Source organism: Electrona antarctica (assembly GCF_951216825.1).
Source record: "Electrona antarctica genome assembly, chromosome: 24".
In the NCBI taxonomy this organism is placed as follows: Eukaryota; Metazoa; Chordata; class Actinopteri; order Myctophiformes; family Myctophidae; genus Electrona; species Electrona antarctica.
In genome coordinates, this window is record NC_136803.1 from 25,534,543 (window position 1) to 25,561,764 (window position 27,222).

The 27,222-nt window shown below is 43.6% G+C and overlaps 1 protein-coding gene across 4 annotated transcripts; it reads right to left on the reverse strand.

The window, feature by feature from the left end:
* Nucleotides 1-6,845: 6,845 nt before the first annotated feature.
* LOC306917082 (zona pellucida sperm-binding protein 3-like) lies at nucleotides 6,846-19,729 on the reverse strand. 4 transcript variants are annotated; one of them, XM_079495207.1, is made up of 13 exons: nucleotides 19,464-19,729; nucleotides 18,695-18,784; nucleotides 17,102-17,204; nucleotides 16,666-16,784; nucleotides 15,541-15,659; nucleotides 14,459-14,562; nucleotides 13,537-13,708; nucleotides 12,251-12,371; nucleotides 11,756-11,847; nucleotides 10,051-10,148; nucleotides 9,700-9,818; nucleotides 8,105-8,171; nucleotides 6,846-7,042 (listed from the first exon to the last, which is right to left on the reverse strand). In XM_079495207.1, exons 1-13 carry the CDS (start codon nucleotides 19,611-19,613, stop codon nucleotides 6,933-6,935), a joined length of 1,464 nt encoding a protein of 487 aa, XP_079351333.1. In that variant the 5' UTR covers nucleotides 19,614-19,729; the 3' UTR covers nucleotides 6,846-6,932. The 4 variants fall into 4 exon arrangements, with proteins under 4 accessions (XP_079351333.1, XP_079351331.1, XP_079351334.1 ...); XM_079495205.1 differs by having other exon boundaries at nucleotides 8,105-8,296; nucleotides 9,612-9,818; nucleotides 19,464-19,727; XM_079495208.1 differs by lacking the exon at nucleotides 6,846-7,042 and adding an exon at nucleotides 7,078-7,136.
* Nucleotides 19,730-27,222: the final 7,493 nt, after the last annotated feature.

A 27,222-nucleotide genomic window follows, 5' to 3' on the forward strand; every position in this document is an offset into this window, starting at 1 on the left:
TTTAAAGGTGTCAATGGTGTAGTGTGGCAAATCAGCCACAGTGTGGCACATGTGAGTCCATGATTTTTTACTAGATTCATTGGTGAATGCATTTCAGTCATTTTTATTCAGTCATCTTTTATTTTTATGTTTTATAAACATAGAAAATAAGGAAAATAATAGAAAATAAATCAGAATCCGAAGGATGAATTAAAAAGCAATTGTTTCTTTAAACAAAACTGTGTATATCCCATTTAACAGCATTAGACAAATGAAAACTTAAAAAACAATGTATTATTTGTGGAATCTAACTCAGGTCTCCTAATGAGTAGATTTGCTTATAAAACATTAAATATAACATTAATTAAATCAAGTAATTTTGAGGCAGAGACAAGCTTGTAGAATGTAAAGCAATGTGATGTTCTTATGCCTATAAATATATTAAAATATAATTTTCCTTAACCCCTAAAATAAATCTTTATATTAGGGCTGCCAATCAATTAAAATATTTAATCATGATTAATCGCATGATTGTCCATCGCAAATTAATCCCATATTTTTTATCCGTTCTAAATATACCTTAAATCAGTGGTTTTCAAACCTTTTCATATCAATATTTATTCTGCATTTGAGCCACGGGACGCCATTTGATGAGATTTAGCCTTGCAGACCCAAACTAAAGAATAGCCTATGTTCACATTTCCATGCTGTATTGATGTTGGTAAATTAAAGTAATGCAGATTTTTAACAATAATTAAACTGTTGAGTGTAAAATGGAACCTCAAGATTTAAATATCTATTTCAAGTTTTTAATAATCTTATCACCATGGGAGTAGACAAATGCTTCATGCAAATGCATGTTTTTTATTATTATTATTGGAACAATGACAAACACTGTCCAGGATCCTCTCTCTCTCTCTCTCTCTCTCTCACACACACGCACGCACACAAGTCTCTCAATGCTCTATCAAACTTCACCGTGCATTAATTGTGCGTCAAAAAATGAGTGCTATTCAATTTAATTTGCGTTAAGACGTTATTATCGCTTTAACATTGACAGGTCTAATTAAAATATAAATTTCCTTAACCCCCAAAACAAATCTTTGTAACATTGTTACAGTCAGTTGTGTCTCACCTTTCTCTGTCCACATTTGAATTCCATGCTATCTCAATATCACAACCAGTCCCCCTCACCCTCATTGTGCTCTATCGCCCCCCAGGAACTCTTGGGAACTTCCTGGAAGAACTAGATTCCCTGATTAGTTCATTTCCGGAAGATGGCACCCCCCTGATCCTACTGGGCGATTTCAACCTACCTACAGCAGAGAAGTATCTTCCCGTTACATCCCTTCTGGCCTCATTTGACCTCTCACTATCTCCCTCCCCTCCCACTCACAAGGCTGGTAATGTTTTGGACCTTGTGTTCTCCAGAGCCTGCTCTCCCTCTACACTCTCTGTTACTCCGTTAATTAGGTCTGACCACCACTTCATAACCTTCTCCCTCTCTCTCTCCACCCTCCCGCCTAAACCCACTAACCCTCCTAACGTCACCACCCGACGCAATCTCAAATCCCTAAACCCCTCCTCCCTCTCATCCTCTATTCTCTCCTCTCTACCCTCCCTGGAGTCCTTCCTCTCTCTCTCACCTGACTCTGCAACCTCATCCTTCTTCTCCGCTATCTCATCTGCATTCGACCAACACTGCCCGCTCTCATCCAGGCCAGCTCGCTCATGTCCACCGGCTCCCTGGTTATCTGAAACTCTCAGATCTGAACGAACACCTCTAAGGGCAGCCGAAAGGAAATGGCGCAAGACAAAGCTACCTGATGACCTATCCCACTTTCACTCACTCCTCTCTGCCTTCTCCCTCTCACTAACCACTGCTAAAACCTCTTTCTACCACACCAAAATCCAATCCTGTACTTCTAACCCAAGGAAGCTCTTCTCCACTTTCTCCTCCCTCCTTAAGCCCCCTCCCCCCACCCAACCTTCATCCCTCACTGCTGATGTTTTTGTCAACTACTTCGAGAAGAAGGTTGACGATATCAGCAGCTCCTTCCCCCCCCTCCCCCATAAAGTGGCATCTGACTCAACCAACACTAACCCCAACACACCACGCATGTCCTCCTTCTCTCCTCTTTCCCCAGACGAGGTCCTACAACTAGTGACTTCCACTAGACCTACCACCTGTCCTCTCGACCCTGTCCCGTCTCCAATCTTCCAGACCATCGCACCTGATCTGCTCCCCTTCATCACCTCCATCATCAACACCTCAGTAACCTCAGGCTGCGTCCCATCTGCCCTCAAGTCAGCCAGAGTAACACCACTCCTCAAGAAACCAACCCTTGACCCCTCAGATGTCAAGAACTACAGACCGGTATCACTCCTTTCATTTCTATCAAAAAGCATTGAACGTGTTGTCTCCAACCAGCTCTCTCTCCATCTCTCACATAACAACCTGCTAGATCCCAACCAGTCCGGATTCAAAAAAGCCCACTCCACAGAAACTGCCCTGCTGGCAGTCACAGAAGCACTACATGCTGCCCAGGCTGCTTCCCACTCTGCAGTCCTGATTCTCCTAGACCTATCAGCAGCATTTGACACAGTGAACCACCAGCTGCTCCTAGACACCCTAGCGGATCTAGGCATCGGCGGGACGGCACTAAAGTGGTTCTCCTCTTACCTCACCGACCGGACCTACCAGGTCTCCTGGAAAGGTCTGTTATCATCCCCCCGAACCCTCCAAACTGGGGTCCCACAGGGATCTGTACTTGGTCCCCTCCTTTTCTCACTGTACACTAAATCCCTTGGCACTATCATCTCTGCCCACAATATATCCTATCACTGTTATGCCGATGACACACAACTGTTTCTATCCTTCCCCCCCTCTGCCACCCAGGTGGAAGAGCGCATCACTGCTTGCCTGGCTGACATCTCACAGTGGATGTCCTCCAACCACCTCAAGCTGAACCCAGACAAGACTGAGCTTCTCTTCTTCCCAGCTAAGTCCTGCCCGATGCGAGAGCTAACTATTTCCGTAGACAACGCCCTGGTAACGTCTGTCCCAACAGCCAGGAACCTTGGTGTTGTCCTGGACAGTCAGCTCTCGTTCAAAACTCACATCACAGCTGTCACTCGATCCTGTAGGTTCACACTCTATAACATACGACGAATTAGACCGTTCCTCACCCAGGAATCATCCCAGCTCCTAATCCAGACAACAGTCCTGTCAAAACTTGACTATTGTAACTCTCTCCTTACTGGCCTACCGGCATGTGCACTGAAGCCTCTCCAACTGATCCAAAATGCCGCAGCTCGCTTGGTCTTCAACCAGCCAAAATTCTCACATGTCTCCCCCCTGCTCCGCTCCCTGCACTGGCTCCCGGTCGCTGCCCGCACAGAATACAAAACTCTGATGTTGGCATTTAAAGCAACCAAAGGTATGGCTCCCCCATATCTTGCCAGCATGATTGAACCCTACAAACCCTCCCGCGCACTCAGATCAGCCAACGCAGGGAAGCTGGAAGTACCCTCACTAAAAACGCCGGGACAACGCTCCACACGTCCCAAACTCTTCTCCCTTCTGGCCCCAAAACTGTGGAACGCACTTCCCGTTGCAATCAGAACTGCAGCATCACTCCCGATCTTCCGCCGTAGTCTGAAAACCCACCTTTTCAGACTCCATCATGGCCCATAGCACTTACCCTACCCCCTTAGACAGCACTTCTTAGACTTATATAGCATTTGAAACAGACTTATAGCATGTCATGTAGACAGCACAATAAGTGCATTGTATGTAGTCATAGCACTTCATAGTATATATGTACAGCATAGTATAGCACATATGTGTAGTTTATATGTATAGTGTCATTATATAGATATGTTCTAGTTATAGGTTATATGTATAGTGTCATTATATAGATATGTTCTAGTCACGGTCTTAGCTTACGCATGTTTCGCGATAAATGCATTTTGTTACATATGTGATGTATTCCCATGCTTTTTGTTCTTGCCTATTGTAAGTCGCTCTGGATTAAGAGCGTCTGCTAAATGCCTAAATTGTAAATTGTAAATTATTGTGTATTAACTACAGTACTACTAAAAGCAGGGTGAAAAGATGGGCAAGCTAGGTGTTAATTCATTTGCATGTCATTGTGTGAAATCCAATGTGAATTTTCTTTTCCCTCCAGTTTGTGCTACCTCTTCAAGTGGCACATTAGAGTCAACCAGAAGTATCCTAACTTCATAATCAAATTCAAATTGCCTAGTGTTTAAGTGGTAAATGTGTTTTGTAACTAAGCTAAAAAATAAGAAAAAAAATAAAGACAAAAAGATGGTAGAAAGATATAGTATGTATAGAAAACACAAATAATGAGATGGAAACCACATCATAATCTCAGTATATTTACCTGGAAGCTGACTTTCTATGAAGTCTTAAGAGTGATAAAAAACATGGACTAATTTAAGTTAATTAAACGGAAGTGAGATTTCTTAACCCCATAAAGAAAAGTGTCATATAATAAAGTAAGCCTGCCTCAAAATGTCTTGATTTCATTGAGGGTTACATTGAAAGCATTGGTAAATGTTGCATTTATATAGCACTTTAACTTTTATCCAAAGCGCTCTACTACTCTTCTATTCAACATAGAAGAGTAACATTTCACATTCCACCCTGGCTCCATTTCTGGGGACACAGAGGCCAGTTTGTGTTGGATGCATGGTGGGGGGGTGGGGTACTATGAAATGTATTGCCAGGAAACCCCACACAATGTAATGTATTTTTCATTTAGCATCTAAAGAATGAATCTCAAAAACCTAACAGAACTGTTTTACAGAGATAATACCCCTTAAAACTGACTTGAAAACATGCAGTCAAAACAATTTAGACTTGTTGGTTGGTTGGTGTTGTGTAGACGAAAGCATGCACTCTCTATGTAGGCTACCAGACCAGAATAGTGACCATCCCCCTTCATTTCAAACACTACATGCAAATTTATTCATCCATTGTTTGGGACACAGCTAAAGGTGTTGGATGCGCCGTGGGGGGTGGGGTAATATGAACTGTCTTGCCAGGAAACTGTGAAGCATTTTAGCTCACATCTGTATTAAACTCCTGAACATCATTAAATATGAATTAAAATACTCTCTTGCCGATTTCCAATACTTTTACTTCTACTCCACATCTCAGAGGCAAATATTGTAATTTTACAGGCAGGCAGGCAGGCAGGCATTGATTGATTGAAATATGTATTAACAGTTTGCAGAATTACAGTACATTTCAAGCACAAACTCAATACAAAGACTGTTAACTGTGAGTGGACGAACCAATTAAGCATTACACTTGTTTACAAGAGGGTCCACCATGTTCAATTAATCAAAAGATGAATTGAATGGCAGGCAGGCAGGCAGGCAAATATCTATAAGGGTCCATTTGGATAACAACTATCCATTTAACTGGGGACCACCTGAAGCCCCTCAGGGACCACTGGTGGTCCACAGACAGGCTGAGATCCTCTGCTTTAGCAGTTAATGCAAGGATTTTACATTATTAGATTCCAGCCTTTGTTTATATTTTAATATATTTAAAGATTATAGCCCATTCAATATACCAATGTAAATAACTTTAAAGAGCTAATAAAAGCCATGCATTATTTTGTATTATGTGCAATTCCTGGGTGTTATATTTCATAGATTGTCCCTGCCTCAAAATGTCTTGATTTAGCATTCCTGCCTCATACAGACACAAAATGCCTGTGTCTGACCATTAGTTGCTCTCTGCTGCCATCTCCTGGTGACAGCATGGAATAAAGTGGTACCACCAAAGACGTGGTGCCACGCGGTGCCAGGGAGGTGCCAGGGAGGCACCACCAGTGACACTTTGGAGTGCTCACCACTGTATATCCCCATTTTACTCGTTATATCGTTTTGTTTTGACAATGCAAATTATGTTCTCTTATGCCAATAAAGCTTCTTTGAATTGACAAACGTCATATTATTCCAAACAGCCATTCTGCAGAATGCAGTGCTTTGACTGCAATACGTTTGTACTTTTAGTTGAGGTTTTATATGGAGAAGCCCTGGACAGATTGCATACACTCTGCCAGTTGGCTGGTCACTCAAGCACAGTAATACCATGGTCCGTATTACGTACACCAGTTACTAGCAATTTTGGCACTGTGGTCAGGTGCCAAGTGCTGCATGGAAAAGGAAATCAGCATGTCCATAAAGCTTGCCACTGTACGGAAGCACAAAGTGCTCTAAAACCTCCTGGTAAATGGATGTGTTGACTCAGGACTTCATAAAACAGAGTGCATCAACAGCAGCAGAACACCGGTGGCTTCAATGGTAGGAGTTGAGGCCACCGATAAATGTTGCGAAAATAGCCAAACTAAGCTCACAACGCCTCGCAGATAGTAACATGTTACAATTTGGCCAATGTTTGACTTTTTTTAAATAATAGTTTATTGCTTACTTTTGACATAATAATGGTCTTAACATTTTTACGGTATTCAAAAGGTCTTCAAATTTCTTAAATTGGAACTGTGAAAAGAAATGTGCAGATACCCTGTATAAACTTATACTGTATGTTGGTTTGTTTACTGTTGAGGGAGAAAACAATATTGCACATTAGGCTAATCATCTGGGGAGTGGGGAACCCCAAAACCATTTGGGACCCACAGTTTCTGAACCATTGCTGTTAAGGGTCCATTTTTAGCTACATTTGTACACACTCGAGTACCTAAGAAAGTAAGTGACAAATGGACCCCCATGTGTTACATTTGTACACTCAGAGTTAGACATGACCCAGGGGGGAGTGGGGGGGTTGGATAAGGAATGGAAGAATGAACGCTGAAGACTTTACTGTGTATGTTATCATTCTTCACAGATTTATTAAGACAGACATACAAAATAATCACTGTTGGGCTGGTCCGAGGTGCACTTCATTGTGCTGGTCAGGTACACACAGCGAGTCCGCCGCATTCAGCTCGCCTGCGGTGAAGGACGGCGCCAATAAAGACCAGCGCCACCACACCCAACGCAGCACCCACTCCACCCAGCACCACTGTGGAGGAGCAGGAGAACACAATGTTATAGGGGGTCTTCAGCGTTGTTTTAGGCCCCCCTAGCCGAGAGAGAGATGAAGCAGGGAAACCCCACTACATAGTGCATACTAATTATGTTGCATATTATACCCAGTTAAACCCTCAATACTTCCATCAACTTGACCTTTGGCTCTTATTCCCTCTACACCACATCTATTTGTATATATAATGTAAAGCTCCCAAGACCTTAGCTCAACTAATACTTTGCAAGTATACATTCGGCTGTAACACGTGCAGTGTCAGGTTACTATGGGAATTTGACTGCGCGCTGTCAGTATCGATGAACAGAGACCATGTCGCTGGTACCATGTACTGTACCCCTCTCACTGACCAAAACTTGCTCAGACAATGAGGAATTGTAAAACATATCACTTCCATGGGATTATTTCTACCCAGGACAAAGCTAAGATCACAGGATATGAGATAAAGTGAAGTTAACGCAGAGCACCCACTTGCTGTTTGCAGAAACGAACTCAAACTTTCCTTTCATACCAACAGTTTTTTTTTTTTAATATTCAGACAAAATAATAAATCGTGCCGCTGCATGGTAAACACCTGCCCGGGGCCGCCCACCCCTTTAACTGGGCCTCGCAACACGCATTGGGCAGCAAGCCGCGAGCAAACTCACATTTCAAATTACATAGATTAACTGGTGATATTATAAACACAACTGACAAGTTTTAATATCCAGACTTGACAGCAAAGGTTTGCTGGATCTGAGACCGGGGGGGACATGCGTGTCTGCACTGTCAAGCTCGCAAATGCACAGATTTGCTATCCCAGTCCAGTACTAGGTTGATTTATAGCGTTTTCACTACCGGGGAATGAATATTTCGTCAGTACATTCCGGGAAAAATACTAGTAGGCTTGCTGTAAAATGTTTTTCACTATACTTCCTGCACTTTGGCCATGTGAAAACGGGGTGTATGATAGAGGTATAGAAATCCCATCAACCTGGGGGTCCTTGAAATGAAGGTTGAAAGCCACTGTGTCTATGGAGTCAGTGGAGTTGGTCAGTTTACCTGGAAGGGTCGGAGCACCGTTCGCCTGGAGCAGAGTAGCTTGCTGTGGAGAAGCTTCAGAAAACGTCTTCTCCATCACCACCTCAGTCACCACGTCCTCCTGCACCATGGGTACCCTCTCCATCTCCTCATAGCGTAGGTTCTCCTGGACCACGATGGGCCCGAGAGAGACATCCCCTTCCCAATGAGAACCTGGACCCACAACACATGTACAGTAATTGTATTAATATGCTTGCTACCTAAACTGCTGTATGAAGTATACGGTGTTGTACTACCACAGCTACCGATAATTGCAGACGTGTATAATGTGCCGACACCACATCTATTTTTATATATGGCTAGGCTACGCTAGCAGTGACAAAGGCTTCAAAACAACCAAACGTGGTCAGTTGAACTGTCACCAAGTCGCAGTTGGGAGTGTTGCTCAAAAGCAAATGTTGTTTTTTGGTATATATATATAAAGCCCTTGTTGATGTCAAGCGTGAGAAAAATATAAATGAAAAGGCTCGAGTAGAACTGGGAACTGGCTGACGGCAAGAATGTGCTTGTGAGAGATCAGGGGAGAAAATGGTGCAACAAAAAAAAAACATGATTGAGGATTCGCTGTGTCATCACTGTAAAAACTTGAAGCCTCTTTTTTATTATATATATTTTTTTAGCTTTTGTCGCTTTTCACGCAGTGACAAGTGTCAGGCGTCACTTTGCATCTTCATGTCACTGGCTTCCACTGAAAATGGCTCGTAGCCTGTCACTTTGTCAGTGCCAACATGAACGCAGTGCGAATCAAAGTTAGCGCAGACTGTGTACAAAAGATGTTTTTTCCCCTTAAAAATAAATAATTTAAGGAAGTGTAACTCAGAATAGTTTGTGAAGCTATTCATATGTTTTCAAGAGACATGCTTGGACAATTAAACGATCTTATCTACATTAAAGTCTCCGGGGGAACATTATCCTCGTGTACTTAATCAACTTAGTGGAATTACAGAGGGAAATGTTGCTGTACTGCCAGCCGGCAGCTTTATTTATTTATTGTTGTCTGGGTTACATGATGCCTCTAGCAGGAATTATGAAACTGAATGATTGACTTTGTAAATGATTCTGAACCACATCAACCCTAGGGGTCCTATTATAGCAATGTCATAGCAGGCAAAATGTCATGAAAACTGGCGAAAACAAACATTGCAAAAATAGAACTTTAATTGAAAATAGGCAAACATTCTGCAAAATTAGATTAGGCAGAAATGTGCCATCACAGTACTAGGTTGATTTCTAGCGTTTTCACTACAGGGGAAAGAATATTACGGCAGTAGGCCTACATTCCGAGAAAAATACTAAGAAGCTTGCTGTAAAATGTTTTTCACACATGCAATTCCAAGATTTCCATACTTCCTGCACTTTGGCCATGTGAAAACGGGGTGTATGTTAGAGATAGAAATCCCTTCAACCTGGGGGTCCTTGAAATGAAGGTTGAAACCACTGTGTCTATGGAGTCAGTGGGTCAGTTTACCTGGAAGGGTCGGAGCACCGTTCGTCTGGAGCAGAGTAGCTTGCTGTGGAGAAGCTTCAGAAAACGTCTCCTCCATCACCACGGTCACCACCTCAGTCACCACGTCCTCCTGCACCACCATGTGTCCCCTCTCCATCTCCTCCTCATAGCGTAGGTTCTCCTGGACCACGATTGGTCCGAGAGAGACATCCCCTTCCCAATGAGAACCTGGACCCACAACAGAAATGACAAATAGGGCCTGGGCCATGGCTCAGCGGTCCAGGCACGTTGGCTGGTAATCCAGTCTGGCAGTGTGCCATGGGTTCGACTCCCGATCCCGATGGCCTTTACTGCATGTCAACCCCCCCCCCCCCCCCCCCATCTCTCCCCCATTTCCTGTCAGCCTACAGTCTATCCCTCCATAGAAAATAAAGGCGAAAGCCACAAGAAAAACACTAACCTGTGTGTTCAGCCACGCTTCTGGTAGCTCTGTGCTCGCTGCAGGATGACGTCTCACAACACGTGCACACCTCGTTGTCTCCGCCTGATGCCACCCACCTGGCGACATCATCACCACCATCATCATACTTATTATTATGCATTTAAAACCTGTCCGATACATTGCATTGTGGGCCGGCTGTTGGAAACTCATCCAAACTATTGTGGGCCGGCTGTTGGAAACTCATCCAAACTATTGTGGGCCGGCTGTTGGAAACTCATCCAAACTATTGTGAGACGTCAAGAAGGAATAACGTCTACGTGCAGGAGGAAGGAATATTCAGGACGAGGGATATCCAATTATCTTCTTTACTTGTCAGAATGGCAATGATTAATTATTGCAATCTTTTCACTGCGCTCTAGCTTCGGTGCAGAGGAACGTAGGTCCACACCAAAGCCAGCGAGCGTCACAATCACAATGAATGAACAAAAACTAAATCTCCCTCCACAGACAGGTAACCACACCCACACCCACGTAATTCCGGTAGCAAGGGGATATTACACGATGGACGTAAGAGAATCACATTATGCTGTAACAGTAACTATGAAGCTAAATAAATGAGAAAAAGAGGTTGTGCATCAGCAATGGTTTTCAGTGGAGTGCCAAACCCAAATCCATTATACATCAAAAAATAGGAATTTAAAAAAAATCCAAAAAGGTACGTAGCACATCCAAAAATTAAACAAACGGCGGACAAAGTACTCACATTTCCATTTCTTTATTGGCACACACCAAAAAGGAACGCTTACGCGTTTCGGCTATGCAGCCTATGCTCTGATGAAGGCTGCATAGCCGAAACGCGTACAATATGAGGCATAGGAATAACATACTACCTGTGTTACACCATCATTGTGTAAAGGAATACTTGACCCCAAAAATTACTCACCCCATGAAGCCTTGAATTCATGGAGATTCTTTACTTTTTGTTCCTGAGGCAATAATTTTATATTTGCGGCATCCACTACGCCGGTATAGTGGAAAGAAAATATATAAAATATAAACTCCAAAACAACTCTCACAGTGTAATCACCGAGAGGCCTGCCAGGATCAAAGATAATGTTTTAAATATATAGTTTTGGTCTCGTTAAAGGACCACTTCACCACTTTTCAACATCTCTTCATATAATTGGTCCTCACTAATGTTCATGATAAAACACCACCATTTTTTCCTACTCAGTCTGTGTCTCATAGGAGGGCTTTGGGCAGTTCGGACACCCGTCCACCAGTGACATCATCATTAGGCAGATTTTTTTTTAAACAAGATTTGTTTAAAAATATATTTAGATTTGTATTATCGTGGCTTCAACTTTTGCATTGCAACTTTTCAGGAAAAGAAAGCCTGCCGTTTATATTAGCTTGGATTCACCATCGATGATGTCACTGGTGGACGTGTTTCTGAACTGCCCACAGCCCTCCTATGAGACACAGACTGAGTAGGAAAAAATGGTGGTGTTTTATCATGAACATTAGTTAGGACCAATTATAGGAAGAGAAGTTGAAAAGTGGTGAAGTGGTCCTTTAAGCTTGTAAACTAATTTCAATTAGTCAAAAGAAATGTTATTGGCTCCGGAATGCGACAAAAAGAAAAGTCAGAGAAATCAAGGCTTCAGTGAGAATTGACAGGAAAACAGTATTCCTTTCATTTTAAGCAACGTTACAGACCAACCTGTTGGCCTCTGTCAGAAATGAACAGGCTTTGTGTTCAGCGTCGACGGGGTCAGACGCCCTTGTCGCCTTCAGATGACAGATTATGTAGATCTAACACACACACACACACACACACACACACACACACACACACACACACACACACACACACACACACACACACACACACACACACACACACACACACACACACACACACACACACACACACACACACACACACACACACACACACACACACACACACACACACACAGTTATGCTGTGTTCACACTGGCAGATGCAAAAGATACAAAGTAGCGTATTTGTAGCTTTGTAGCTGAAGTTGAAACCAGCTCAACTGTTTTGTAGCCGTTAGCTTTTTCAGCAGCTACAAACGTCGGGATTCGGATGTATCTTTGTATCTTCATGTCGCTGGCTTCCATTGAAAATTAACGGTAGCCAGTGAGTGTCTTTGCATCTGCCCGCACGAACACAGCATTACAGTACTCACCGTTGTCCTCATGGGGTCCTGCGGGAACCTGAAGGTTTTTATCTGGAAGCGTAGTTTATCTTCCCGTGTCCTTGGCAAGAAGTACGAGTTGGCCCCGGTGAGCTTAGCATCCATCAGACACCTTAATACAGGGCAAGAGGAAGAGAGATACGCGATCAATGTTCAACTTAACTACACTATCAGTCACCTCCACCACACCTTGACGTGTTCCACCAGAGCAATAATACAGTACATCTGACACAAATAGTGAGAGATGAACATCCTTGCAACAGCAGATGTACAATGTATTGATCCGTCCTCCTATCTAGCCATCACTTCATTTATTTCAACTATGACTGACAGTGTACTCCGTCTTAACCGCCCTATATACTTCGTCATACAATGGATGGCGAAAAAGAGCTTGTAAAAGCTCTCAACGCGATGCCGCGCGAGCTTGTAGATCAGCTATTTCCACTATTTTCGATCACCAACCCATTTTGACCTGAGATCAGATTCTAAAAATGTCTTCTACATCCTGACAGTTTTCTGAAAAAGCTATGTTTCTATGTCAGTCGTTCTTCGATTAAAAAAAAATAGCAGATCTACCAGCTCATAGCGCGCCACTCGCTATGAGCTTGTAGATCTGCTATTTTTCAATAGCTAAAGCATAACATAATGCTAACACCAAAAGGGGTTCCTGCCCAAAATGGGTTAACGCATTCCCTGCCGGCTATTAATTCTGGTCCTGGGCTCAGAAATCGGGGGCAATCACGTCATTTTCAAATGATCGGAATCAGATCGGGAGCAAAAAACTTGATTGGGACATCCTTTATTATTCATATCATGATATTAGACTGGATATTTTCTGTGATTTGGGATATTGTACTATTGTAGTGTTCTATGAAAATATAAATATCGGATTTGAAGCACAATAGTGTAGAGTAAAAGTACAATATTTGCCTCCGAGATGGTAGAGGAGCTGAAGTAAAAGTGCTGGAAATTGGAAAACAGTAAAGTAAAAAGTTTTAAATAAAAATAGCTTGAATTTATATAGCGCCTTTCATGAACCCAAGGACGCTTTACAAAATGAACCAACAAACAATCAACAAACAACTATAGAGGGTATGCGCATGCTTAAAGTGAATGGCACATTGAGTGGCAAATCGAGTGGCAAAGCAACATGCAAAGTGAGTTTAACATTGTTTAACGTTGTTTAATGCAATCAGATAGGACTTTTCTGTGTGGATGTATGGGCTGTCCCACTTAAGTAAATTGTGTATTATGAAGGCATGCATTGTTTTTGTCACCCGTGGTTGTTGATGAAGGAGTAGCTGGGCGTGAGGCTGGCGTCCAACGCCGCCACACAGCTCTCCACGTAGACCCTCAGAGGAACATGGTGGGCCTGCAGGACCGTCGCCTCCACATACATCAGCTCGTTCATGACGTACGCCTGGCTGGTCCTCTCCGACCGCCAGTCCTCTGGGGAAAAAACACCCGGAAGAAATACATTATACCAACCCTAACCAATCCCTATTCTGGGGGAACAAGTAAGACGCGTAAACGCGGGAAGCGAACGAAGCTATTGTGGCAGTCTCCCAATCTTTTGCCCTCTGGTGGCGGGCGGGTGGTGTTACAGCGTGACACACAGACAGTTTTGGCCAGCTTCTATAGTTAGTGCTCACTTCGCTCGCAACAATGGGAACATTTGCCAAAAGATCGTATAGATCTATAAGCTCAGCGCAGTGTTTCATGCAGCAATAACCTTTGCCTATAGACTCTCAGGCACAGGTGCATATTAATTAATTAGATTCATTTAGATGAATTAATTCACGTCAAAGTTGCATGTAGCTGTACAGTGATGTAACTAGGTGTTCAATGTAACGGGTCCCTATGGGTCCCTCTAGTTCTTTTATAACTTTATAATTTTATAACTCTATGGCATTTTATGCCAGAGTTATAAAATAACTAGAGTGTTAACTGATAAAAGGCACGTGCACACACACACAGCGACCACTGCGCCCACATGTACAAATTGGCGTTTTTCGGGGGGGGGGGGGGGGGGGCGAATGTAGGATAGACCCCTGTGATGACGACCGCAGCCAGCACAGTTACGTTATACATATCACTGGGGAAATTAAACCGAATCAGCACGCAGTGTAAACTGAGGTTTAAATCTGGCTTGTTGTAGCAGCCACCAACAACCCCCCCCCCCCAAACACACACACACACCTGTCATGAGACGCAGGGAGAAGCGCAGCTCTTGTTGTGTCAGTTTGTGGGAGGCGTAGGCTCTCCAGGTGGGCTTCAGAACATCGCTGCTCACTAACTGCTTCCTGAGAGAGAGAGAGCGAGAGAGGGGGAACCGTGGCGTTAAGAGGATAATGATATGCGCACCAGACAGGACGCCTCGCGGGATGACACTCAGACTGCCTTTGGTCGCCGACTGACGAAACCTCTCATCTCCATATTAGGGCTTAACACAATTAGGAAAACGTGTATTCCTGCCGTTCCTTTATCTGCCAACATAGAACCAGGACAATGAATAGTGTACTCTCTACTGTAATGCACACACTGAACAAATAAATTGATTGCAACCTGACAATGACACTCCCCCGACTCATACATAATCTCTCTCTAGCATAACATGAGGGTGTGAGTGACAGGTAGCAGGGGTTTGGAGTGTCGCAGATAAAGCTTGTCCTAGTATAGGACGTCAACACAGGAACGTTGACAGGCCCCGTGACGCGCCGACGCACCCAGCATGCCTCATTAGCGGCTTGTCAGACGACGGCGCGTTACACTAAGTAAACTGGGACTACGTCGCAACGTCGTGTTGTTGTTTAAAGTCGAGAAGCAGTGGAACTATAGGGATTAATGTTGATGGCTGGGTGTGGGTTGTCAAAATTGGACACGTGCAGAACTCTGCTCACAACCGGCCTCGTTCGTAGCTTGTAGATCAGCCATTTTGGGGGAATGTTCATGCACAGAATAGGAACAATTTGATGGATTGATTGAACATTGTATTAACAGTTTGTAGAATGGGGATAAAACCAGAAATAGCACTAAGACTCGTTTAAATAAGGGTCCTCCATTTTCAAAAGAACATTTAAAAAGGCATAAAGATGTACACTTCTATGCAAAAACAGGAATACACAAGAGGCTTCAAGTGGTTAAAAAGAGCATCCTATTTTTATTAGTAGTATTTATTTCAATTAATCGGTTTGAATCATCACATTATGCGTCGATAATGTTAACCGTCTCACGATGTATAATTACATCCCTGGAACAGAATGTATGCGAGTGGTCATTACCTGTCATAGTGGCACTCAATGACGACCTCGGCTGGGTTGGTTTTGACGATGGCGGTGTCATGGATGGGCGTGGGGGAGTACAGCAGGCGGAAGTTGTAGCTGAGGGTTTCTTCAGTCATCTGACAAAACAGACCAATCAAAGGACACATGCACAAACGGTCAGTTCTAATATAAAACCAACATTTCTTTCAGTCTCTATGGTTGTTTTGACCCATTTTGGGCGGGAGCCCCTTTTGGTGTTTTAAGTTATACTTTAGCTATTGAAAAATAGCAGATCTACAAGCTCATAGCGCGCCACCGAGTGGCGCGCTACGAGCTTGTAGGTCTGCTATTTTTGAAAAGTCGTGAACATGGTGCAAATCTTTGAATATATATTTCAGAGCGAACATTTTTAACTAAAATATTTGCTTCTGCGGGGTCCCTGGAACAACATATTTTGAGATGGGGGCCCAATAGAGATAATTCTGGGGGTCCACCTGACATAGAAACATGGCTTTTTCAGAAAACTATTAGGATTTAGAAGCCTTTTTTTAAATCTCCATCAGTCCAAAATGGGTTAATGTTGGCCAATGACTCCACCACCACTACAAATATCGCGTGCACACAGACACACACAATTTGGGAATTTTAAATGTCGGCGTTTAGCAGATGCGCTTATCCAGAGTGATTAATAAGCAATACAGAGAGACAGTAGCCTTTAGTGCCTCAAGAAACTATAGGTAAACCAATAACCTAGCATCAGTCTAAGCCAGTGGTGTCAAACTGGTGATCCGTGGGCATTTTGCGGCTCGCGAAGACGTCCAATGCGGCCCGCGACATGATTTCAAAAAAAGTTAATCAACACTACCTCTAAGCCAGTGCTGAGCAGTGCTTGCTTCTAAGCAAGGGATGTAGGGGGAGGCGCTCCCCCCTCCCTTCGATTGCCTTAATTTCTCTGGTTCAGCTGTGACAATGAGTAGCAAAGTACCAATAATTCACATTTCGTCCAATGCGGCCCCCACCCCAAACTGAGTTCGACATCCCTGGTCTAAGCTAAGGTTTAGACTCTAAACAACGAAGCTGACATCTGTATAAATAACATGCCATCTACAGTAAATGGCATCACACACACACACAGTTTCGTACAGTCATAGTACTGTCACAGTCCTGTAGCTGGGCTCGGTACAGCAGAGTGTGTTGGGAGGAGTTCACAGCAGTGCAGTCTCCCAGGGTGAGGTCTGACGGCTCGATCAGCTGACCGTTGCCTGGACAACAACAAAAACAAAGTTCTCACTCAGTGGTCAAAAGTACGTACAACATACTTATGTAGCTATACATGCCAGCGTGCTGCACAATTCATCGAAAAGAATCGTGAAGAAATATCGTGCAGCACTAGTTGGCTGTCCAATTAATTTTAGTTACTCTTTATATGTTTTTGCGAGAGAGGTTTAAGTCAAGCACTTTGATGTTGTCCGTTTAAAGCTGGAAAGAAATGAGAATAGTGTGAAAATCGTGCTCTAAATTCACATTTGAGCAAGAATTGTGCAGCACTATTCCTGATTGAATATTTTATCGCTCTTACCCAGAAAGTTCTGTTTGACCTCTACGGTGACCTCTGCTTCGCCACAGTGGACAGCCACGCTGTCGGCTGGCACTGGAACGCGCTGTTCAAACTCCACCCGTACCTAACGATCAAATACAACTGTTCAAACCTCACCAGCAACCTATAGGCAATTTGGAACACTTTCAATACTGGGTTGAATCTAGAGTTGCAACATCCTCCATTGACATTTGACAGCCCATTCATCCAAATAGTAATGTCTGATCTGCTTGTATAGAGTGTCGCAGTCCCGCCCCCTACCAGGGCCCAGGAAATGATTCTCCGTTCATTTTCCTCAGACATGTCAAAAAGTATTTATTTAAAGACGTTTACGCCGCGGACAAAGCCAACTCGAGTCGTGACAACTCATGACAACAAACACCATTTTTTGGGCCGAACAAATAATTAGAAAGAACACTTTTTTTGTTGTTTTTCTTCTTTGTAATTATTTGTTTGGTCCAAAATATTGTGTTTGTTGTCATGAGTTGTCACGACTCGAGTTGGCTTTGTCCGCGGCGTAACCGTCTTTAAATAAATACTAATACAAATGTCTATGGGAAAAATGCATTGGGAATCATTTCCTGGGCCTGGCGTCATGAAAGGGGCGGGATTGCAACGCTCTATAGAGGGTATGCAGTATGCACATGCTTAAAGTGAATGAAACATCGAGTGGCAAATCGAGTGGCAAAGCAACATGCAAAGTGAGTTTAACATTGTTTAACATTGTTTAATGCAATCAGAAAGTAGTTTTTTGCCACTCAGTAGGCATTCCTGCATAACTTCCGGGTTTGATGATGATGTCACGTGCATACCCTCTATTAAACAACGTTAAACTCACCAACATTGCAGCTGTAAGGGAAGCTTGAATTATCCTCTTTCTATCTGCAAACCGTAGAAATCTTATGAGCTAACTTCTGTCAAGAAATTATGTGCAGGTGATATGTGTTTTAGTTTGGAAGCACAAGTGTTTTAGTTTGGAAGCACACGTTTTCATTCACGCATCGTGCTGCTGCTTCCTGCATTATGTGCAATTTCTAAACAGGTGGTACGGCTGTTCAGTGACTCCAACACTTGGAAACAATTATCACGGCACAGAATTTCGGTGGTGTTGCACCGGAGGGTGTTGCAACTCTAGATCCAACCCAATATTTAAAAAAAATTGTGTTGCAAATTGCGGCCAACCAGTAGGCCAGTCAATCTAAGCTAAAAGGCTTGACCCAAAATAAATTGCAATAGTAATCGTTCAAGGTTTTTTTTATGATCCTTAGGGTCATCCAAATAACATTAAAAATGATACAAATTTTGGATCATGGTAAATCAAGGGGTTGAACGTTGGGGTAGCATGTGACATGTCAAACTAGAAACTATTCATGATTCTGAAGTTCTGAACCCATTCCAAGCATCAGCTTTGCATGAAAAATACTCCTTGGGCTAAAAACGGCCATAGCCACTTGCACAAATGTGATGGCCTCATCAATACGAAAACAGCTGTGACACGTTGAGAGCTTGTATAGGTCTTCTGTTTTCGATATTTTTCAGCCCCTGCCTCACTAACATTCTCTGCACATCACTGACCTGCTGTCCCCGTGCCGTGGGTTCTTCTGGGTCTCGTTCGGTGCCGCTCGGCAGAGGAGCCGACGACGGATGTCCAGGATGGAATGTGTCCTTCCGTTGATCAGTGGTAGGAAAAAGTACTCACGTTTATTAATTGAGTAAAAGTATCGTCATCAAAATGTACATTTCAAGTTTTCAAATGTATAAAAATCTTTTGAAAATAGCAGATCTACAAGCCATTTTCAAATGGCCAAAGTGTATACAGTAGGGATGAAGTGATTACTGTATGTTTTGTAATAATAATCAAAATATACAGAGTAACTAGTAGCTAAAAGTTTTAAAAATGATCGTAGTGGAGTAAAAGTACAATATTTGGATCCAAGATGTACTGTATAGTGGAGTAGAAGTAAAAGTATTGGAAATTGGAAATACTGAAGTAAAATACCTCAAAATGTTACTTAAGCACAGTACAATTTGAGTGAATATACTTAGTTACGTTACACCACTGACCAGGATGGATCCAACTCATGAGATTGCAGTGGTGAAATATAACTACTCTTATAACTTACTCTAGTATTTACTTACTTCATAGTACTTGTATTCCACTCCATCTCAGAGGTAATTATTGTACTGGATTCAGATTATTACTACAAAACATACAAAGTTTAGTTCATTTATTCAAAAATAGCAGCTCTACAACCTAACAATGTGTCTCTTTGCGACACATTGTAGATCTGCTACATTGTGTTAATGCTAAGTAAAACAATATTTGTGATTGATGGTCTGTTACCTGAGCTGTTCCACTGAACTGTGACTGTGTTCCTGGCTCTGTATGTGGGATTGTGTTTGGTGATGACGACGTGCCATCGAAAAGAGACTCCCACCAGTGCGCATGGACAAACGCCACAAACCCAAATAAAAGTATGACTCTGAGACCCATTGTTATGGTTTAAACGATATGTCTGCTTACAGAGTTTGGTTTTTTGTGACTGAAGAAGTCACAAACCTTGTTTCCAACTCCAGCCCGCCCACTTTTAATTAGCTGATTGATGTGCAGCTGTGTGTGGTGACCTGATTTCCTGCTGGTCTGATTCAGATTCAAGCCTGCAGAGGTTGGGGAGAGTAGCCAAAAACTGTACTTGAGTAAAAGTATTAATTAATTGTTACTTTAAAAAATATTGACACATTGGTGGGGAGAGGAGTAGCCAAAAACTGTAAAAGTAAAGTATTTTTACTTTTAATATACTGTAGTGATGCAGATGGGAGAGTAGCCAAACACTGACCTCAGGTAAAATTATTGTTACTTTATTATAATGATGACTCAGGTAGAACCAAGGCCTGACTCACACCTTTACAACAGATTGATGTATGGCTGATGCATGAGACTTATTGAGGCCTGACTCACACCTTCGCAACAGACTGATGTATGCTTGTTGTATGAGACGTATTGACTGATGCAAGCTCACAATGCATTTCCAATGGGAGTCACATTTGTGTTGTATGAGGGGGGCAGTCGAAACACAGCCGAAAGCCATACAACACAAATGTTGTGTCAAACCATGTGACTCCCATTGGAAATGCATTGTGAGCTTGCATCAGTCAATAAGTCTCATGCATCTAGCATGCATCAATGTTGTATGTTAGATCGAAAGGTGTGAGTCGCCCCTAACTGATGCAAGCTCACAATGCATTTCCAATGGGAGTCACATGGTTTGACACAACATTTGTGTTGTATGAGGGGGTGGGGGGGCAGTCGAAACACAGCCGAAAGCCGTACAACACAAATGTTGTGTCAAACCATGTGACTTCCATTGGAAATGCATTGGGGCAAGTTGTAAACAAACCCTTTCATACATCTAGCATGCATCAATGTTGTATGCTAGATGTAAAGGCAGGGCTCCAGACTAACCTTTTCACAGGTAGCACTGGTGCCACCTACCTTTTCATTTGGTAGCGCCACCACAAATTAGGTAGCACCATTTTTTTCTTTGTATAGCGTGGTATTAATACATGATCTTATCATGCCCCCACATCGGGCGCCATTTATTTATGTAGTGGTTTCCACCATTAAAGGTTTGAATCATAAAACCCCCTACAAAGGTCACTGTGTAAAAAACAGCAACCTACCTGGTTATACTTCAAAACACTGTAGATGGTTTCAACCCACCACAAAGTCACTCAGTCAATAAAGGCAATATTTATATTCCACACACAGAAAGTCAGTTTAAGGTTTTGTGTTGAAAATTAAATGCAGTCCAAACCTTTTGGATTAATAAAGTGACAATTTGTACAATATCTCCATTACCATTATCCAAATTAATTCCTTATTATAATATTTCTACATTTTGGAAAAAATCTTTTGCAATGTGAAATGCCACCAAATTCTTAATCCTTTTCCTTGTCTTTATGGGCCAACTTGTGAAAGCTGCATGCTTTTATTGTGAAGGCAAAAGTTTCTGAATGCTCTCAGAGCCTGCATATCTCTGCGTGCTGAAAATAGCTGATCTACAAGTTGTGAGCTTGTAGATCAGCTATTTTCAGCACGGAACACGAAGAATAAATCAGGCATCAGTGCTCTTCACTCACTGGGAGGGAGATTAATGTATTTTGTTGGCCGATCAGCATGTATGGACCTATGGTATGGACACATAGGCTACCTCCTCGATGCAAACATAACAAGCTTTGGAAGCTATTTTTCGTGGCACATGTTTAATCAAACAACACGTTTACTAAGTCTCACTCAGTGTTTGGGTCGGGAGTCGGCTGTCTGTGTAGATCATGACTGATCATCATGCAGTTAGATATGCGCGCTGCGCGCTACAGGGAAATTGTACAGCTGAGAAAGATTAGTTAATTTGTGTCGGATAAGCTGCGTTCAGACCTGAATATATATTCGCCTCGGTTGTACCGCGGCAGGTCGCGCCGTGCCCGTTTGCGCAATTCTCGTCTTTGAATTGACTTTGTATGTAATCGAGCCGCTCTGACCATCCAAGTCTGAAGGGCTTATTTGTGGGTTTTCGTGAACGATCGTTCTTTGAACACTGGGCGTCAGGCGAACGTCCAATGTTTTCAATCAATGGAACGGGCAAGCACTGCGGGATGTTTTTTTTTCCTCCACTCATCCTTCCAGCAAGTCGCACCTGTGCGACCTCATTCAATTTTAAGTATCACCCTTAATAAATTAAGTCGCATATGCGACCTAATAGGTCGCACGCTGGAGCCCTGTGTAAAGGTGTGAGTCGGGCCTTAGGCCCGACTCACACTTGTACGGCTTTCGGCTGTGTTTCGACTGCCCCCCACCCCCTCATACAACACAAATGTTGTGTCAAACCATGTGACTCCCATTGGAAATGCATTGTGAGCTTACATCAGTCAATAAGTCTCATGCATCAGCCATACATCAATCTGTTGCGAAGGTGTGAGTCAGGCCTTAGGGGCGACTCACACCTTTCGATCTAGCATACAACATTGATGCATGCTTGTTGTATGAATGTTGTAAGTGTCATGGGCGCCCCAATGCATTTCCAATGGAAGTCACATGGTTTGATACAACATTTTGGACTACAAGCTGTTGTATGGCTTTCGGCTGTGTTTCGACTGCCCCCCCTCCTACAACACAAATGTTGTGTCAAACCATTGGAAATGCATTGGGGCAAGATGTATCACACCCTTTGTATACAACAAGCATACATCAATCTGTTGCGACCGTGTGAGTCGCCCCTTAGTCATCTAGATAATTACTTGAGTAGTAAGAGTAAGAAAGTACTTTGTGAAAACTTAAGCTGTTGAGTTACTTAATCTAAGGCATATCTGTAAATAATCAGAACATAATTGAACAAAATTGGCTGATAATGAAAAAAAAACATATATGTGCATTTAATAAAAATATTAAAATGTTCAACTCCTTTACCATGATAGCCTATACTTGAGTGAATAATGTCTTGCGTTAAGGCTACATTTACGAGTAGGCTACAATTTATTCCAAAAGTTACTTGAGGAAATGCAACTGATTAATTCCCACCTATGCAAACCTGGTTCATATACAAGCCAGCAGATATCCATAATCACAAGAAAAATAATATTGTCATTACATCATTTGTATATTTAATGCAACAATATTAATGCAAAGCAGAAAATGACATAAATAGTAAATACACATTCAGAAGAATGCCTGCATGTGTATTGTAAATTGAACTCTTGGACCCATATGGGTCCATTTGGTTCCACTTACTCTCCAAGTTAATTCTTGCTATAAACCTTAACAACACAAGGCCGGAAACTGCATGAATACCAAACATTCTCTGAATGTTTCATGCTAAACCTCAGGCATGTCCTAGAGAAAAATGAGCAACCTCTCTTTCACAAAGCAAAAACAAACATGACCCTAAACAAGGGGGCATTTTTTTGACTGCTCTCCTGAGAGGAATAAAACAGTCTATAATGTGGCTGCTATATAACGCACCAACACAGGCCGGTGGGGTTCAAACGGGCCGCGTCATAAAAAAACCCAACAACGGCTGATTTACAACCTTGCTGACAAAATCAATCAATCACCGAAATGCGTGGATGCTTGCATGCGCATGCGCGTGTGTGCGTGTTTGTGCGTGTGTGTGTGTGTGTGTGTGTGTGTGTGTGTGTGTGTGTGTGTGTGTGTGTGACGCATGTGACATGAGATGAAAGCCAGAGCCATGTCTTCTTGGACCTGCGTCAACAGACCTCTCAGTCACGCACGATTATATGGCATTGGCCTGTTGAATTCTCCAATATCGGCATTTATAGAATCAGGCATGAATATAGACTCATATATGGCAAGAGCGCATTTACATGCTTGGATCTTTTAAACCCATTTTGGGCGGGAACCCCTTTTGGTGTTTTAAATATTATGTTATAATTTAGCTATTGAAAAATAGCAGATCTACAAGCTCCGAGCTTGTATAGGTCTGCTATTTTAAAAAAATCGTGAAAATATTTATTTCAGAAAACTGGAGGATTTAGAAGATTTGTTTTAATTTTGATGTCAGGCCTCTGACCTCTGGTGGGAACTGCAGGGAACACACACAACCAAGTAGAGTAATATGTAGAGCCTATTTTGCTCCTCCCGTCCAACACTCCCTGCCGGAGTTCCGTATTTACAGCCCTTCGCCTCGCCTTGAGAGGTGTAACCTCTCTAAAAAATTATTCACGTGTGGAGCTTATACGCACAACCTGCCCAACGCAACCGCGCCCGGTGTAGCCGTGAGGACACTGGGGAGGCACTGTGGAGGCACTGGGGGGACACTGGGCACTGGGGAGACACTGGGGGGACACTGTGGAGGCACTGGGGGGACACTGGGGAGGCACTGGGGGGACACTGGGCACTGGGGAGACACTGGGGAGGCACTGTGGAGGCACTGGGGGGACACTGGGGAGACACTGGGGAGGCACTGTGGAGGCACTGGGGGGACACTGGGGAGGCACTGGGGGGACACTGGGCACTGGGGAGACACTGGGGAGGCACTGTGGAGGCACTGGGGGGACACTGGGCACTGGGGAGACACTGGGGAGGCACTGTGGAGGCACTGGGGGGACAATGGGCACTGGGGAGACACTGGGGAGGCACTGGGGGGACACTGGGCACTGGGGAGACACTGTGGAGGCACTGTGGAGGCACTGGGGGGACACTGGGCACTGGGGAGACACTGGGGAGGCACTGTGGAGGCACTGGGGGGACACTGGGGAGACACTGGGGAGGCACTGGGGAGTCACTAGGGAGGCCCTGGGCAGACATTGGGGAGGTACTGGGGAGGCACTGGGGAGGCACTGGGGGAACACTGGGCAGACAGAGTTGGGACAGAGTAAAAAAAAAAAAAAAAAGCCCTGCATGGCACTCGAAGCGTCTGCTTCGTCGGCCTGTAGGAAGGGCCGGGCTTGATTATAACATACTGTTGTGGACTCCCGCGCTCCGTTCGCATGAGTAACTTTTCCAACACTGACAGATAGTGATGTTGAGAGACAGTGAGCATGTGTAGGCTACACCGCGAGGGTCAGACCATGGTGACCAGAAACATGTTGAATAACAGGAAGTGGGCCTCAGCTCCCTCGTGGGTTGACGAAACCCAACACGCTAAACCTTCCTCCTCCGCTGTCCTGCAGCGCGTCGCTTCGAGTGCCCTAGTGGCAACATGGGCATTCTCTCTCTCTCACACACACACACCTGTCCACATCACTTAAAGGCCTGAAAATGTCTTTGAAATACCTCATGTTTCTGTATCAGTGGTGCTCAATATTTCATGTCAAGGACCCCAAAAATGATATGTAATTGGCCTCCGACCCCCATCTGAAAATATATTGTTCCAGGAATATATATTCCAAATTTGCGCCACATTTTCACGACCTTTCAAAAATAGCAGACCTACAAGTTCATAGCACGGCACTCGGTGCCGCGCTATGAGCTTGTAGATCTGCTATTTTTCAATAGCTAAAGTATAACATAATGCTTAAAACACCAAAAGGGGTTCCCGCCCAAAATGGGTTAAACACTGTCCACCTGGTGGCTCTGTCCTAGGCACATTAGGTGGAACATTAAAGTTTGTTTTATTGTATTGTTTTTCCAAAAAAAGAAATCCACAAAATGACATGGAAATTAAAAAAAATGGTCCAGAGATAGCAGGTCTAAATGCACACATGCAGGACAGGTGAAAGATTTCAAAAGAATGCAAGAAAAACTAAAACAATTCAAAGTAGTCTATAACAAAAGAAAAGTCTAAAGATTTTGAAGAATTTAAAAAATGGGGGACAATTGGTCTCATGTGATCAAACAGCAAGCTGACCCATGTGACATTTGCTCCCCCCCCCCCCCCCTCCCCAACACTTTCATTATTTATGTTCCCGGGGGGACGTATATATACGTTGTGCACATGTGCGTGCTGTACGTCTCAGCAGCACCTTGCTTCATGTTCATAATTTATGTTAACACTGACCGGCCCGAACCAGAGGTCTACCAGCAGTGATTTAATGCTGTGAGGTAAATCACAAGGAGAGAGAGAGAGAGAGAGAGAGAGGTAAATCACAAGGAGAGAGAGAGAGAGAGAGAGAGAGAGAGAGAGAGAGAACACGCTCAGGTTTTTGCAGGTGCAAACCACTCACCCAATGTGAATGAGTTCAGTATATCGTGTCATACCCTTAGAGTATATATGAATAGAGACGGCACCCGGAGGAAACCCTGAGGCGAAATGGACATAGTGGCCGGATTTGTCATTGCAGCGCTGGTCCGTTGACTATCATTGCGCACGTTCATGTTATTGGGCCCATGACACGTGAACGCTGTTTCATACGTGAACGCGCGCAATGATAGTCGACGGGAGCGCGTTCATGTTATTGGGGCAAATCCATCCCAGAATGCACTCTGTTCCTACCCGGAAGGAGGAGTGAAATCGCCTCATGCGCTTTTGAGCAACTTAATGCTAGTGGATGGGAGGAGAACTCTGGTGCCGTCTCTATTCATATACTCTAAGGTCATACCTCATATCTCAACCTCATATGTTGCTATACCTTTCAGGATTCAAATTCAAAAGTAGCAAAAATGAGCAGATCTACAAGTGCAAGTGCCATTGCTATAAACGTTACTAAAGATGTGTACACGTCGTGTGGAATACCTGCATACTGATAGAGCATGGGTGTGTAATGTCACAGGTGCAGGTAGAAATGCGTGGGGGTGATCATTTTCCGCTGGCCTCATCCTTGAATGTTGTAGAAAAACACGGCCTATATGTACCCATAGAAGATAAAGGGGAAACGGCAGCAGTGAATTACATGTCCTTTCGATGGGAATTTACATTACTTTTTTTCTGAAACTGGTGATACGTGTCCTTCAATGAATGGTGTCGGGCGGGGTATATTCGTTCAAATAACCTCTCGTGCATCGAGGTGCTGGACAGCGGCAGTTCCGATGGAGAGCAAGGTGTAGCACACGTGCGCACACACACACACACACACACACACACACACACACACACACACACACACACACACACACTCACACACTCACACACACACGGTGGAAATGTCACGGTCCGCATGGCAAGGCGCCCACGGGCAGCATAATGGGCATTATGAGAGAGAGAGAGAGAGAGAGAGAGAGAGAGAGGCTTTTGAGCCATTTTCACACGACAGGATGTTGGCCTGGAGGGCACACTGCTGTGTGTGCGTGTGCGTGCACATGTGTGTGCGTGCACATGTGTGTCTGTCTGTGCACACGCGCATGTATCCATGCACTTTCACATGATATAATGCCATACAATACCACCCACACATTTGTGAACAGTTACGCTCTCTCGCTATCTCACTCTCTTTGCTCTCTCTCTCTCTCTCTCTCTCTCTCTCTCTCACACACACACACACACACACACACACACACACACACACACACACACACACACACACACACACACACACACACACACACACACACACACACACACACACACACACACACACACACGGGCCATCAAACCTAATGTCCCGTGGCAGGGCGCTCATAGCCGTAACATTATTATTGCTGTCTATGAAGC

What these genes read in the sequence shown, in the direction of transcription:
- LOC306917082 (XM_079495205.1), bottom strand. Translation starts at nt 19,613, where the DNA reads ATGGGTCTCAGAGTCATACTTTTATTTGGGTTTGTGGCGTTTGTCCAT. An exon ending in ACTGTGACAGTACTATGACT is followed by an intron (nt 15,660 to 16,665) that starts GTACGAAACTGT and finishes CTGTTTTGTCAG; the next exon opens with ATGACTGAAGAAACCCTCAG. An exon ending in TCCTTCATCAACAACCACGG is followed by an intron (nt 12,372 to 13,536) that starts GTGACAAAAACA and finishes CCCTGTATTAAG; the next exon opens with GTGTCTGATGGATGCTAAGC.